We start from the raw sequence: 16,112 nt of genomic DNA, 5'->3' as shown, positions 1-16,112 counted from the left end.
TGTCTTGCTGCTATATGGCAATTGCTGTTAAAATAAAATGAATAAGTGCTTGCCAGCTGCACATACCCGGATATTTAATACCAGTACACAGACATGGCCCGGCATTTCAGAAAATGCTTGACCTCTGCTGGCTGAATATTAACCCTTTCAATATTACTGATAATTTTCTTTAATCTAGAGTGAGACAAAGGTCAAGAGACAGAAGATCGTATCCGAGTTTCAGGAGCTGCATCAGTGTCTGAATAACGAAGAGCAAATCCTTCTATCAAGGCTGGAAGAAGAAGAGAAAGCGATTCTCCAGAAAATCAATGAAAATGTGAAGCAAATACAACAGCAAAGTTTCTCCCTCAAACTACTGATCTCAGGGATAGAAAAAAAGTGTCACCTTTCAGCCACTGCGTTCTTGAAGGTGAGACTTTTTTATGAATCCACTGTACAGTACTAAAAAGGGAATTGTATAACTAGGTACATGTGGTTCTTTGCATGCCTATGTGCGCCCAAAACATAAGAACATATGAATAGCCATACTGGGTCAGACCAATGGTCCATCTGGCCCAGTATCCTGCTTGCGGCAGTGGCCAATCCAGGTCACAAGTACCTGACATAATCTCAAAGTGTGCTGCAGCGGCTAAGAAAGCAAATAGAATGTCAGGTATTATTAGGAAAGGAATGGAAAACAAAAGTGAGGACCTTATAATGCCTTGGTATCAGTCCATGATGCGACCGCACCTCGAATATTGTGTTCAATTCTGGTCGCCGCGTCTCAAAAAAAGATATAGTGGAATTAGAAAAGGTATGGAAAAGGGCAATGAAAATGATAAAAGGGATGGGACGACTTCCCTATGAGGAAAGGCTGAAGTGTTTAGAGCTCTTCAGGTTGGAGAAAAGACGGCTGAGGGGAGATATGATAGAAGTCTATAAAATAATGAGTGGAGTGGAACAGGTAGACGTGAATCGTTTCTTTACTCTTTCCTAAAATACTAGGACTAGGGACATGCATTGAAGCTACAAAGTAGTAAATTTAAAACGAATCAGAGAATTCGTTGGCAGAGAATGTGGTAAAGGTGGTTAGCTTAGCGGGGTGTAAAAAAGGTTTGGATGGCTTCCTAAAAGAAAGTCCATAGACCATTATTAAAATGGACTTGGGGAAAATCCACTGCTTATTTCTGGGATATGCAGCATAAAATGTATTGAACTTTTTTGAGATCTTGCCAGGTATTTGTGACCTGGATTGGCCACTGTTGGAAACAAGATGCTGGTCTTGATGGACCTTTGGTCTGTCCCAATGTGGCAATACTTATGTACTTATGACAACATTCCATTCAGAACCTCAACAGTAACAAGATTCCATGCAGAACCTCAAAGAGTAGCAAGAATCCGGAATCCTAAACAGTAACAAGATTCCATTCAAATCTCAAAGTGTAACAACATTCCATGCTACTAATCCCAGGGCAAGTAATGGCTTTTTTATGTCTGTCTCAACTGCAGACTATGGACTTTTCCTCTAGGAACTTGGACAAACCTTTTTTAAACAGTTGCTCATGAAAGGCCCTAAGCGCTATTCGGTAAGGGTACACAAGTGCTATGGCATGCAAATGCAAAGGGGTCATACGTGTAATGCATAGAAGGGGCATGGTCATGTCTCCTACTTATGTAGAGACCAAAAAAAGCACCACTGGGCCTTCAAGATAGAGATAATAGCTGTCCTTTATTCTGAAAAAGACCCGACACGGGTCATGTCTCCTACTTATGTAGGCAACTTTGTAGTACCATGAGCTGCCACAAGAGGTCATTGCAGCCATTTGCTTAAGCCTGTCGCAAGGGGCAGGGGCCTTCGCTCCTGTCCCTAATAACCCCCAAGAACCACCTGGCACATCAGGTAGGGGTTGGGGAGAGGCCAAGAAGGGGATCGAGGGGGCTTTCCTGGACCAAATTAGTTATGCGGGTCGCAGCCGATATTCAACCGGGGCCTGCAAACAGTCTTATGCAGTCCCCGGATGAATATCGGCTGGGACTTGCATAAACTCAGAGGGCCAGGACCCTTTCAGTTAGCCCCACCTCTTCAGTTCTGGTGCCACTGAAAATGAGCAGTTAGCACCGAACAAGCGATTTAACTGGCCAGGAACCGTTTTGGGCCAGTTAAATCACTTTGAATATCGACCCTACTATTTTGTATGGAATCCTTGTCAAAATTGGTAACCAGTATTCTGATTTTAGAAGCGGTATAAGGCATACGTCTCCCTTGTATTTACTTGCTACGCCACTTACGTGTGCTGTTACAGAATAGCGCTTAAGGGTCCTTTTACTAAGGTACACTAAGAGATTTAGGGCACACTAAATAAGACACCCGTAGGAATATCATTTAAATTTAATAACATTTATAGCCTGCTTAACCGCCAAGTTCAAAGTGGTTTACAACAGAGATGCAATCATACAGCACAAAAAGATACAATCAATGCCCCAAATTATGAGAAATAACGTTGAAAAAATAAAGTCCATACAGCTCTTTGAAAACTCATATAATATGAAATATTTCTGACCTCAGATGATAAATTATTCGAAAGATCAGAGGCTGTTCCAAATAATGTACTCTTTTTGGTACTAAGCAATCGACAATGAGCAGATGAAGGTGATGACAATGACAATAACAATTCCTGTGTGAGAATCATAGGCAACGAGATAAGTCTATAAACAGTAATCAATCCCACTAAATATAATATATAATGGGTGTGCTAATGATTAGTGTGTGCTAAATCTGTTAGCATACCTCTGTAAAAGGACCTCTTTGTGGAAATGAACACAGCAGATCAATGAACGGTCCAAAATGTTCTTTATTGCAGTATCTGAAAAGTAAAATGCCTGACATGGGCCGTGTTTCACCGAAAAAGGGCTGCGTCAGGGGCTATATGTTATTCTTCAACATCGAGTCAACATACATCTATGCACTCTATCATTGCTGGAACAATAGAGTGCATAGGTTTATGCTGCCATTCCATTTGGAGTACCCCTCCAATTGCTGACAGAGATCACGCTGGTTATTGACTGCCAACCATTTGGTTGTCGTTATCACACCAAACAGTTGACTCAATGTTGAAGACTAACATATAGCCCCTGACGCAGCCCTTTTTGGGCGAAACACGGCCCGTGTCAGGCATTTTACTTTTCAGATACTGCAATAAAGAACATTTTTGACCATTCATTGATACGTTCATTTCCACACTGGAGTTTGCAAATCGGTTGCTTTGTTGTTTAAGACAAGCAAGTGTAAAAAAGAATATCCTTTTTTATGACTTTAATCCAGCGTGAATGGGCTGGATCTGCCTCTCCCTCCTCTATGTCCTTGTCTCCCTATCCTCTTTCTTCTACCTCTTTTACTCTTGCTGTCCTTTCATAAGAATTGTTCTTTCCCTCCTTTTTAAATTGTAAAATGCCTAGCTTGGTTTTTTTCAAAAAAAGCGTATATCAAATGTATTAAACATTAAGCATTAATTATTTCACGGCTCTTCGTCTAGTGGAAGCCAAAACCTCTGTGAATAAATCAAACCTGTGCCCTGCGTTCTTGACTCAAATTTGGTGAATCGATGCCACAATAAACAAGCTTTGATGTGTTTGCCTGCATTTGTGCGTGTAAACTATAGCTATGTGATGCAAAGCTCTGCATTAGGAGTCACCGACCATGAAAGGGATCTAGGCGTCATCGTCGGTACGTTGAAATGCTTTGCTCAATGTGCAGCGATGGCTAAGAAAGCAAATAGAATGTTAGGTATTATTAGGCAAGGAATGGAAAACAAAAATGAGGACGTTATAATGCCTTTGTATCACTCAGTGGTGCGACCACACCTCGAATATTGTGTTCAGTTCTGGTCACAGCATCTCAAAAAAAGTTATAGCGGAATTAGAAAAGGTACAGAGAAAGGCGATGAAAATGATAGAGAGGATGGGATGACTTCCCTATGAGGTAAGGCTAAAGCAGCTAGGGCTCTTCAGTTTGGCGAAAAGACGACTGAGGGAAGATATGATAGAGGTGAATCGCTTGTTTACTCTTTCCAAAAATACTAGTACTAGGGGGCATGCAATAAAGGTACAAAGTAGTAAATTTAAAACAAATCATCTCTGAAATTCATTGCCATAGAATGTGGTAAAAGCAGTTAGCTTGGTGGGGTTTAAAAAAGGTTTGGATTACTTCTTAAAAGAAAAGTCCACAAGCCATTATTAAGGTAGACTTGGGAAAATTCACTGCTTATTTCTAGGATAAGCAGCATAAAATGTATTATACTGTATTGGGATCTTGCCAGGTACTTGTGACCTGAATTGACCACTGTTGGAAACAGGATGCTGGGCTTTATGGACCTTCGGTCTGTCCCAGAATGGCAATGCTTATGTTCTTCTGTTATGTTCAATGTTGGTCCGTGTATATGATTGTACTCTGACCTGTGTCTTTTACACTAAAAATAATCCTTGTTTCATTTCTCCTTTAGGATGTGGAGGATGACATAAGCAGGTAAGACTCTGTTGTCATGTGCCCTTCTCTATGTGAAATATCTGCCCTTTAATGGCACAATAGGATATTATGGTAACATGAACAAGGGCGGGCCCTGAGCCCAGGTAAAACAGAGTCACACAGCAGTTGCAGGTGAAGGAACATAACGTTTATTAAATGTGTTAGTTCAGAGGTCCTGCTCCATCCACAGGTAGGAGAAAAGGCAACATAAAACTAGTCCATAAATGTAACAATATCCTCATGTGGCCTGTTCCTGCAGGACCACTGTGTAGTCTCTAGCAATTACTTGGGGAAAAGGTTCAAAATCTGCAAGTTTCCAAGTGGAGCTTGTGCTTTACTGACTGTAGCAGTTGCAGTTGACACATAGGTGGTGGAGGCACATGCTGTGGGGTGTTGCTGCTTCCCTCTGGGCCTTTAACCTAGCTATGGCCTTGGCTTATCTAGTTCTTGGGCCATGTCCTCCCTGGCTCCACCCATCCCATGTCACTTCCCCCTTGGGCGGGACTACGGGTTTTAAGGTGACTCTGAACAAATGATAGTGGGAACTTGGAGAAGGCTAGAGAAAGACCAAGGAAATGAGAAAATCAGCAATGATGAAAACCCTTTATTGCTGATACTTGCAAAAACATGCAAGGCCCAACACAGTACCGTGTTTCGGCACAAAGTGCCAGCCTCAGGGGTCATAAAGTGCCTTTGTATCCCAAACAATGTTAGAATTCAAAAGCTAAGAATTCGCTTCTATAAATATGAAACTGGTCTTCAGAAAGACCTTTGTGATAGGCGATGCGCTTGTGACAAACTGAGGTGTAAACATAGCAGTTTAATTGGGTAATAGCAGCATTATTGGTCCAAGGCATCTTTAGTAAATAGACCTTCCCCTCAGATTGTAAGCTTTCCTGTTTGAGTTTGGATTTTGAAAGGAGAGTAATAAAATCACGATATGAAGTAATATAAAATGATTAATAATAGTGAATACATTTGGCATTTATTAGAGTTGATTGATTCCTGATGTGAAGTGGGAGGTCATACCACAAATTTGGGTCAATAAAGTGAAAGGCAGTAGAACGCGAAAAGGTTAGATGATGTTCTGAGGGTGACGGCAGCTGAAGAAGATTGTGATCAGCAGAACAGAAGAAGCGGAGGGGAGTGTAGGGGATGAGAAGTCTGAGATAAGCAGGAACAGATGGCGAGCTTGATTTGTAAACCAAAACGAGAAGTTTAAAAGTGAATTCTAAATTGTGCACTTAGATTTAGGTGCCGATATTGGTGCGGATTCTATAATAGCATGCGTAACTTAAATTGGCTTAGCAAGATAATGAGCGCTTATAACAGCACTTAACAAGCAATAATGAGCACTAATTGGCACTGATTAGAATTTAGGTGCAAACTCGCTAAGCATATTCTGTAACGATGTCTGCCAAACTTCTAATGTGCGCAGGCAAAAAAGGGGGCACGGTTATGGGTGAGGAAATGGGCGTTTCATAGGCATTCCAAAATTTAGGGTCCTAGTTATAGAATATTGCCAAGTATGCTGAGATTTATACCAGGTTTTTATTGGTGTAAATGGATGCACACAGATATTGGCACTGAAATATCAATAAAGCATATGCCGATTATAGAATACGCCTAGTCAGCACCAATTTCAGCACCAATTTTTATAGAATCTCCTCCACAGTGATTGGAAGCCAGTGTTTAAGCTTAAACAGAGGGGTAACATGGTCAAAATGGTGTGCATTGTAGAGAGCATCTTGACTCATGTAGATTAAAGTGTCCTTATAAAAAGGCGCGCTGAAAAATGGCTTGCGGTAGTGTAGGCACGGGTTTTGGGCATGTGCCGATCCATTTTTCAATGCGCCTGTACAAAAGGCCTCTCCACCCCCCCCCCCCCAAAAAAAATGGACGTGCAGCAAAATGAAAATTGCCGCGCGTTCATTTTGGGTCTGAGACCTTACCGCCAGCCATAGACCTAGCGGTAAAGAATCTGGGCGGTAATGACCTATGCCAAATGCTACTTGGTGTGTGTCCGTTACTCGCGCCAGAAAATAATAAATATTTTTCAGACGTGCATAGCAGATGCGCCAAAATTGAAATGACATCAAGGACCAGGTGGTAACTCCAATTTGACACGCGTTCGGCACGCATAGGCGCCTATGTGGTTTAGTAATAGGTGCCCTAAATGAGCTGAAGGTGCATCATTTGAGAACATTGCTTGTTTTCAGTATATGTAGATAGATCTTGTTTGTAAACATCTTTCTTTCCTTACTTCTGCCTCACGGTGGGAAGATTCCCATTCCATTTCTATCCCTGGGGATTCTGAGAGATGAACATCTCCAAAAATAATCTTGGTAATTTTCTTTCTCGTAGGTGTCTGACAGTGGAGATTCCCAAACCAGAGACTGTTTCTGTTGAAGGGAAAATGTACTTGCAATTAAGCTACCCACGACAAAATATTATTTTAAAGAAACTAAACACAAAATTTGGACGTAAGGAAAAATCATTATCTATTACTTTTGTTTCTTTTTAATTTGCATTTGTTTACTTTGGTTTGATGTGAAAGAGAAGAAAGATGGGGAGATAAGACATAAACATTTATATTATCAAAAAAATAAATTTACTTACAATTGAGCTACCCACGAAAAAATATTATTTTGAGGAAACTAAACACAAAATCTGGACATAAGTAATATTTTATTATGTAGTTTATTATTTATCATTTGTCATTTTTATATTTTTTATGTCCATTTTTATCTCTTATTTAGATATATTGACCCCTGAGGCAGGCCATAGTGCCAAAACATGGCTGTGTCGGGTCATTTTTTATGCTTCTCAGAATTAAAGACTTATTGAACATCCTCTTTCAGTTCTCCTCACTTTGTTCTTCTGTGCTCACGTTTGCGTGAGGGATTTTTCCTCCTTTGTTTTATCTGAGATAAGATATAAACATTTATATTATCAAAAAAATAAGTGTACTTACAATTGAGCTACCCATGAAAAAATATTATTTTGAGGAAACTAAACACAAAATTTGGACGTAAGGAAAAATCATTATCAATTACTTTTGTTTCTTTTTTTTTAAATTTGCATTCATTTACTTTGGTTTGATGTGAAAGAGAGGAGAGATGGGGGAGATAAGATATAAACATTTATATTATAAAAAAAAATAATAAAACAATTCTTTCCAAAAAATGGTAAAGATATAGAACTAGAGGACATGAAATGAAGATGCAAGGAGGTAGACTTAAAAGCAGCATCAAGAAATACTTTTTCACAAAGGGGGTGCTGGACGCCTAGAAAGTAGTGTGGTCAAAAACAGTGATGGAATTGAATAAGGTGTGGGATAAACACAGAGGTTTGTTATATAGCATGAAGATGGAATACATTTCACTCACAGTATACTTTTTTTAAAGAGAAAAAAGACACTTTGAGACAGGGCTGCCGAGAGACAAAACCAGGCCCAAGGCAAACACCTCCCCGGGTCCGCACGTTGCCCCCCTCCCCCCAGGCCTGCTTACTTGCTTCTCTTTCTCTCCTGCTAGTTCCGCTCTGCTGTACGGGTCCTTCTTCCTACCATGTCCAAACAGGAAGTACTTTACACAGGAGGCAGGACGCGGCAGAAAGAATGACCTGTGGCCGGCAGAGCAGAGTTAATGCGATAACTCTGTTCTGTGGACACAGGAGCAGGAGAGCCATGCAAGCGCTGGGCCCCCTTTGGAGCCTGGACCCTGGGGAATTTTGTTCCTTCCAGCCCCCCCCTCTCGGCGGCCCTGCTTTAAGGAAAAAAAACGTAGAGGAGGGTAGACAGCACCAACGTCAGTTGGAGCCCTAAAGACTTTGAAAGAGGGGTAACCCACACAGAATCTCAGAAACAACCCTGGCCAGTTTTCTGGGCAGACTGGATGGGTCATATTGGTCTTTATCTGCCGTCATTTACTATGTAAGTTAGTAAGATATTATACAGTCTATTTCAGTATAAATATATGCTTGACAATCAAAGAGTTTTATATTGACTGCTGGGTGGCAAATACATTGCTTCCTTACCTGTGGATTTAAAAAATATACAGTTAATATTGAGCCATTTAAGTTGCTAAAAGGTTAGATATTATCTCTACATTTGTAGGTCGAAATAGGGATGGAGGAAGGGTGGGTCAAAAATTACTCATTTAAAGAGGAATTTTATATATGGCGTGGAAAAGTGCTAGTCTATAAGCCATACAAAGTTAGGTGCGGTTTATAGAATACCGCTTATGCGCAGGGGTCGCACGTAAATTTAGATGCTGCCATTTACACCAATGAAAATCTGTGTAAATACCAATGAAATGTAATTAGGGCCAATAACGGCTTGTTAAAAAGCCAATTATTGGCACTAATTGGTTCATTATTCAGTTTAAATTGTGACAAATTAGGCGCATGTACAAATTTGCACGTGCAATTTTCAGTGACTTTTATAGAATTAGGGCATTTAGTGGAGATATTCAGCCCCTAAGAGGACAACTTTATGATCTAGCCGTCCGCAATTACATGCTTCTTCCCCACGAAAATCTCTAGAATGCTAGTACTTTTGGAGAGGGGGGAATGGGACTTGATGTACCGCCTTTCTGTGGGTTTTTTTGCAACTACATTCAAAGCAGTTTCATAGTATTTACAAGGTACTTATTTGTACCGGGGGCAATGGAGGCTTAAGTGTAGGGTTACCATGTGTCTGGCCGGGCAACCAGAGGGTTTTGCCATCCTGCCCATTTGTCCGGATTTCCGGACAAATGGGTAGGCTGGCGGGTGGGCCTAATGGTGTCCTATTCCCTCCCCTTACCTTAATCTACTACCTTGGTGGTCTAATGACCTCTTCGGGGCAGGAAAGAGCCCCCTCTTTTCTGCCTGGAGCGTTGCCCTGCCTGCATTCTGTTCCCCTTGCAATTCTGACGGTCCTGGTGCTGATTCAAACTGGCTGCCGAGAGTTGAAGCAACCTCACGAGACTTCTCTAGAAGTCTTGCGAGGTTGCTTCAACTCTCGGCGGCCATTTTGAATCGGCACCAGGACCGTCACCATTGCAAGGGGAAGAGAATGCAGGCAGGGCAGCGCTCCAGGCCAGAAAGAGGGGGCTCTTTCCTGCTCCAAACAGGACACTAGATCACCAGGGCAGTAGAGTAAGGTAAGGGGAGGAGACTAGGGGATAGGACACCCTTAGAGGGTGTAGGGGGGCAGGGGTGAAAAGGGTGGGGTGATATGTGACGGGGCGAGGTGGGTATGACAGGGGGCGGAGCGGGGCATGTGTCCTCTTTTTGGGGAGACCAAATATGGTAACCCTACTTAAGTGACTTGCTCAGAGTCACAAGGAGCTGTAGTTCCCCAGGATCAAAAGTCTGCTGCATTAACCACTAGGCTACTCCTCCATTCCGAACGTAAGTTGCACATTGACCTACACATTTCTTGCAGGGTGTCTAAGAGCTATTCTGTAAATAACCCACTTAAATTACATTAGTGTGTATTTGCAAGGGCTCCCTATAACCATACTAGGAGAGACTTGCTGACCTGAACATGTATACCTTGGAGGAAAGGAGAAACAGAGGTGACATGATACAGACGTTTAAATATTTGAAAGCTATTAATCCGCAAATGAACCTTTTCTGGAGACGGGAAGGCGATAGAACTAGAGGACATGAATTGAGGTTGAAGGAGGGCAGAAGGGTGTTACCACTGTGCAAGCCATTTCCAGGAGTTTTCTTTTTCCCCTGGAAATGGCGCGCGCTTGGGACGGGACTACTGCCACCAGCCGCGTTGGGCTGGCGGCAGTAGTCCCGGAAGAGCGAGTATAAGACTGCGTTGGGCTTACCGCCTCTCTGTAAAAGTGCCCCTGAGTTATGCACAATCATGCCACATTAAAGCGCCTGTACTTACACCAGGTCTAAGGCCTTTATAACTGCAGGTATGTACATGTTAGCTGTACCAATACTGGTTTACACTTGTATTGGCTCTTACCGTGTATCCTTGCGGTGCCAAAATGGAGGTGCACAATTGTAGAATTGCTTCCTAAGAGCACCCCAAAATTAGTACTTACAGGCATAAGTACATAAGTGTTGCCATACAGGGACACACCAAAGGTCCATCAAGCCCAGCATCCTGTTTCCAACAGTGGCCAATCCAGGTCACAAGTACCTGGCAAGATCCCAAAAACGTTCAGTACATTTTATGCTGTTTATCCTAGAAGTAAGCAGTGGATTTTTCCCAAGACCATTTTAACAATGGCTTATGGACTTCTCTTGTAGGAAGCTATCCAAATGTTTTTTAAACCCCACTGAGCTAACTGCTTTTAATACATTCTCTGACAATGAATTCCAGTGTTTAATTACATGTTAAGTGAAGAAATATTTTTTCTGATTCATTTAAAATTTTTCTACTTTGTAGCTTCATTGTGTGCCCCCTAGTCCTAGTATTTTTGGAAAGAGTAATCAAGTGATTTACGTCTACACATTTCATTCCATTCATTATTTTAGTGATTTACGTCGAGATGTTCCATTCCACTCATTATTTTGTAGATCTCTATTATATCTCCCCTCAGCTGTCTTTCCTCCAAGTTCAACAGCCCTAGCCACTTTAGCCTTTCCTCAGAGGGAACTCACCCCATCCCTTCATCATTTACGTTACACATTAACTGCAAGGTGGCGTGGAACTGGGTGGATCAGGGGCATGCCTAACACATAAGAACATAAGAATAACCATACTGGTATCCATGTCACCAGTACCTGGCAGAATCCCAAATAGTAGCAAGATTCCATTCAGAATCTCAGAGTAGCAAGATTCCTGCTACCAATCCCAGGGCAAGTAGTGACTTCCCTTTGTCTATGTGCATAGGTTTTATAATACTAGCTGGTTACACCAACCTTTAAGTTAGTATAAGTGGTCACACCTAAAGTTAGGCATGTGATGACAATCGCACGCACATTTACAGTTGTAGAATCTGTGCTTAGCACACCTCATCCCGGCGCCTAACTTTAGGCGATCTTTACAGAATTTCCTCTTATAGAGAAGGTTTAAAAAAAAATCAGCACACGCACAGAGAGACAAGATGGCGGCGATAACGGACGTGTGATCCCTGAGCTCCTCAGAATCTTCCTTGTTTGACCCTGAGAATTTCTTTCCCCGACTGTTAAGATGGGGAAAAGAAAGGCGAAAACGTTGGCACCTACCTCCGTGGCACCAACGTCGACACCAATCTCGAGGCAATCAACATTGGAGAACTTTGGTATCGGGATCCTTGGTGAGCTGACCTCCACTTCGACGGTCTCAAACCCTTCGGGAGATGAGTGCAGCGCTGAGGGAGCGACGCTGAGTCCTCCCGTTCTCACCGTACCTCCACAACCCGGAAGTGAATTGCTAGCAGTGGGGTCACTGCAGCTGGAAGCTTGTGCTCCGTTGCGTGTGGTTGGAGGACCCATTACTGGATTAACCCCGAGTTTAGGAACACCAAAGCAGGGGCAGACGCAGGACGCCACCCCTGCCACTCGAGGTTTGACTACCGAGCAGAGTGGAGGACGAAAAAGACCATTATCGGTGACCATGGACAGTTTGTGGGACGCAATACAGGAGGTAAACGGAATGTTACTGCAGATGAACATTTCTATTAAGGGCGAGATAGGTGAATTGAAGCAAATTGTTCAAGATCTATCTTTAAATGTCCAAGAGCATAAGGAAAAGATTTCTCAGATGGAAAATGAGGTTGTACAATTAAAGAATTTAACTCTAACCTTGGTTAAGGATAAAGAAATTCAGGAAAGAAAATTAGAATATTTGGAAAATAATACCCGGAAGAATAACCTGAGGCTGTTGAATTTCCCCAAATCTCCTCTAATATCAGCAGATGAAATGCTTAAAAAATACTTCGGAGAAGTTTTGGGGATTCTGAAAGAGGGATTTCCACCTATCACACGGCTCCAGTATATTACTGGAACCGAGAAACTATCGAAAGAACAACCCCAGGCTACGGCAAATTTGAACTTGACTGAATTTCTTGAGAGCTCTCTGGAATGTATTACAGAGAGAACAACATTGCTTGTGACTTTTGCTCTTGAACTTGATAGACATAATATTCTTAGATTATATTTTCGCCACTTAAATGATGTTTTTTTGGGGCAAAAAATACAGATTTTCCCCGACTTAGCTAGGAATACACAAAAGAGAAGAAAGGAATTTCTACTTCATAAACCTAGAGTGTTAAAATTGGGTGCTACTTTTCTTTTGAAATTCCCATGCAAATGTCATATAATGATTGGTTCAAATAATTATATATTCTTTACCCCTCAAAAACTATTACAGTTTATTTCATCTAAGGAAAATGTTCAAGTACCAAATGTGTTGACCCCCTAAGTAAGCGCTGATACGTCGGCTGTGGATATCAACTACGCCCTTACCGTTATGAATAATTGGCTTATTTTTATAGGCTTGTTTTTCCTTTCAATTTCCTAGTATCTTGTCTCATTTATTGTGGACTAAAATTAATTTGTTAATCTTAACTTAGAACCTATTTTGGTAATAAGTAATTTTGTTTTACAGCTAAGTTTATATTTCTGAAATTCCTGGTTTATGTCATGAGATGTAAATTTGAAAACTATAAATAAAGAATTAAAAAAAAAAAAAAAAAAAAATCAGCACTGAAATCGGTGCCGACTAAGTGTATTCTATAATTGGCACCTAGATTTAGGCGCCAATTATAGAATATTCTTAGTTGATATTTCCGTGCCGGATATCTGCGTGCATCCATTTACGCCAAGGAAAATCAGGTGTAAATCTCAGCGCGTAGATTTATTTATTTATTTGTTACATTTGTATCCCACACTTTCCCACCTATTTGTAGGCTCAATGTGGCTTACATAGTACCGGAGAGGCCTTTGCAGACTCCGGTGTGAACAAATACAAAGTGATGTTGTGATAAGATAAAGTTCATGTGGCCCAGCCACACTAGGGAATCGTTCAATGGAAGAGTTGTGTTATGTCCATTACGTGCTTTAGTTTTGTTGTGTTGCAGAGATTTAGGTGCAGTGGATCATTTTCTATAAGTAGGCACCTAAATTTTAGAATGCCCATATTCCCTGCCCATAACCACACCCATTTTTGCCTCCACATATTAGACGTTCGGCACACATTGTTACAGAATATGCTTAGCGAGTTGTGCACCTAAATTCTAATCAGTGCCAATTTGTGCTCATTATTGCTTGCTCAGTGCTGTTATCAGCGCTCATCAGCTGGTTAAGTCGATTAAGTTATGCATGGTGTTATAGAATCTGTTCCGATTTCAGCACCTAAATCTAAGCGCACTATATAGAATCCGGGGCTGTGTGACTTCTGAGATCACAAGGAGCTGTAGGGGGATTTGAAGCGGGGTTCCCTGATCCGTAGCCCACCCCACTAACCACTTCTCCACTCTAAATGGAAATTAGAAGCAACTTTTGGTAAAGACATCAGCTTAAAACAGTAAATTCATGATTACCATGTGCAATATAAAAACTTGATGGACATTTTCTAAAACAAATTTCTAGCATGTATTTTTACTTTTTTCTCTTATCTGATAGCTGTTTGTCTTTTTTTTTATTATTTAATTCAGAGTGCTGGATGGAACATGGCAGATATGCAGGTAACTACCTCTGTTTTACAATTAATTCTGTAGTTAAGAATGGGACCTGCCAATCCTTCTTTTAACCATTGTCATGCTAACCTCAGAACAACTAGCTACAAATTTGGGGATCTTGTATTCTGCTGTGATAGATGAGTATGTGTTGTGTTTAGTGATCAGACACTTCAGAATCAGGAAGTGACCTTTCTGGTAAGGGAGAAAATAGTGACAAAACGTTTTCTGGGAAAGGTGTCTTCAAATGGGCTTCTCTTGAGTGGACACCCTGGAGGGAGTGGAAAACATGAAAAAGGATCTGCGAAAGTTAGAAGAATGGTCCAGTGTTTGGCAGCTAACCCAGTGGAAACTCCAACTCTTAATCCAATTATTCTTTAATACAGTGTTACAGAATAGCAGGGATCTGCATCCAACTTGCTCATGAGGATTTAAACCAAGTTTCAGCTGGCGTAAGCAGGGGTGGACCATTAGGCCACCTGAGATGGGAGTCTCAGGCAGCACTTTTTTGGGAGCAGCAACTCCCACCTTCCTTCCTCCACCCTGTTCCCCAATTTTACCTTCTTTTTATGTCTTTTTAAAAGCCAGCGGCTGTAGCGATTCTCATATGCTGCCCTGCCACCAATATCCGCCTCTTCCCTTTATTGTGATCGCCTCTCTGATGTAACTTCCTGTTTCCTCAGAGGTGGGCTCATAAAGGAAAGAGACGGGTGCCGGTGGCAGGGCAGCGTATGGGAATTGTTGTCTCCGCCGACTTAAAAAAAAAACATAAAAAGAAGGTAAAATTGGGGAACGGGGTGGATGAAGGAAGGGAGAGATGGCAGAACTTGACCTGGGGGAGGGGGTGGTCTATCAACCCTGCCTTAGGTGGCATTTTGCCTTGGGCCACCACTGGACGTAAGGATAAAGAAAACAAAACACAATTGAGATTTATTTATTTCTTGATTTATATCCTTCTTTAATAACAAAGCAAGTTACAATATAAAAACATTCATAAAAATATAACAAACAATATAAAACTTTCATAAAATCTAAATCAAAGCTGTGTACTGCAGGAAGAGCTGTAGGACAAATTGAAGATCAATTCTCCATAAAAGCCTTCACAAAATAAAAAGTATTTAAGAATTTCTTAAAATGAAATTCCCAGAACACAATTGCAAATAACTAGGGAGATGATTCCACAAATCTGTCCCTGCAATAGAAAAAAAACACTTACATGTATTGCAGTAATGCAAGTATTAATTGTTTTGCTGCTTCAGATCAAAGTGCTCAATTTGGTTGATGCATAATCAAACTTTCGCTGAAATATTGAGAAACAACATCATATATTTGTTGATGAATCAATACTATAGTTTTGAATAATATTCAAAATTTTATTGGTAGCCAAAGAAGGCTCTTCAAAGTTAGTGTAACATGGTCTGATTTTTTTCAATCGGTATGTAATCGTGCTGCCATATTTTGAACAACCTGTAGAGCTTGTGTCCTCGCTGCTGACATGCCAAGATATAAAGAATTACAGTAATCTAGTCTGGATATTAGTAGTCTCTGCACAATTGTTATGAGGTCCTGGGGTCCTGCTCCAGGGGCAGTGACGTGAGAGGCGAGAGGAGCGGCTGCAGAGCCGACAGCCAATGCCTGATGGCTGCCAGCGGTGCCGTGCTTGCTTTTTAAAAACATTTTTGGTTAATTAGCTCTTTTTGTTTTTGTCGCGGCCGCTGTTGCTCAACAGGAGAAGCAGCAGTGGCCAGAAATGGGTGCTGGCGCCGCGTGTTTCGCGGGAGACTTGGCAGGTCTGTGTTGAGTGGGCGGGCCTCGAGGGAAAGTGGCTGGGCCTGTCCAGGCCCGCCCGTGGCTACGCCCCTGCAGTAAGTGCAGATACGTCAGCCACACTGTCTTCTTTGTCTTCATAACCCAGACACACAGTAAAGGATGGGGAAATCGGCTAACTAGAAGATACATTTAAAACAGATACATGCTGTCCTTATAAGTGTATAAAA

General features: G+C 41.5%; 1 protein-coding gene across 1 annotated transcript in view; it reads left to right on the top strand.

Moving 5' to 3' along the window:
• Nucleotides 1-16,112, top strand: part of LOC115464978 (E3 ubiquitin-protein ligase TRIM39-like) — a 47,713-nt gene that overhangs the window by 25,782 nt on the left and 5,819 nt on the right. The window contains exons 4-7 of the mRNA XM_030195372.1: nt 179-409; nt 4,479-4,501; nt 6,866-6,984; nt 14,095-14,124. Coding sequence (XP_030051232.1) covers nt 179-409; nt 4,479-4,501; nt 6,866-6,984; nt 14,095-14,124 — 403 coding nt within the window. The remainder of the gene's footprint in view (nt 1-178; nt 410-4,478; nt 4,502-6,865; nt 6,985-14,094; nt 14,125-16,112) is intronic.

Source organism: Microcaecilia unicolor, chromosome 3 (genome assembly GCF_901765095.1).
Source record: "Microcaecilia unicolor chromosome 3, aMicUni1.1, whole genome shotgun sequence".
Lineage (NCBI taxonomy): Eukaryota > Metazoa > Chordata > Amphibia > Gymnophiona > Siphonopidae > Microcaecilia > Microcaecilia unicolor.
Note: the sequence above shows the minus strand (reverse complement) of the source record. Positions and strands in the feature narration are given on the sequence as shown.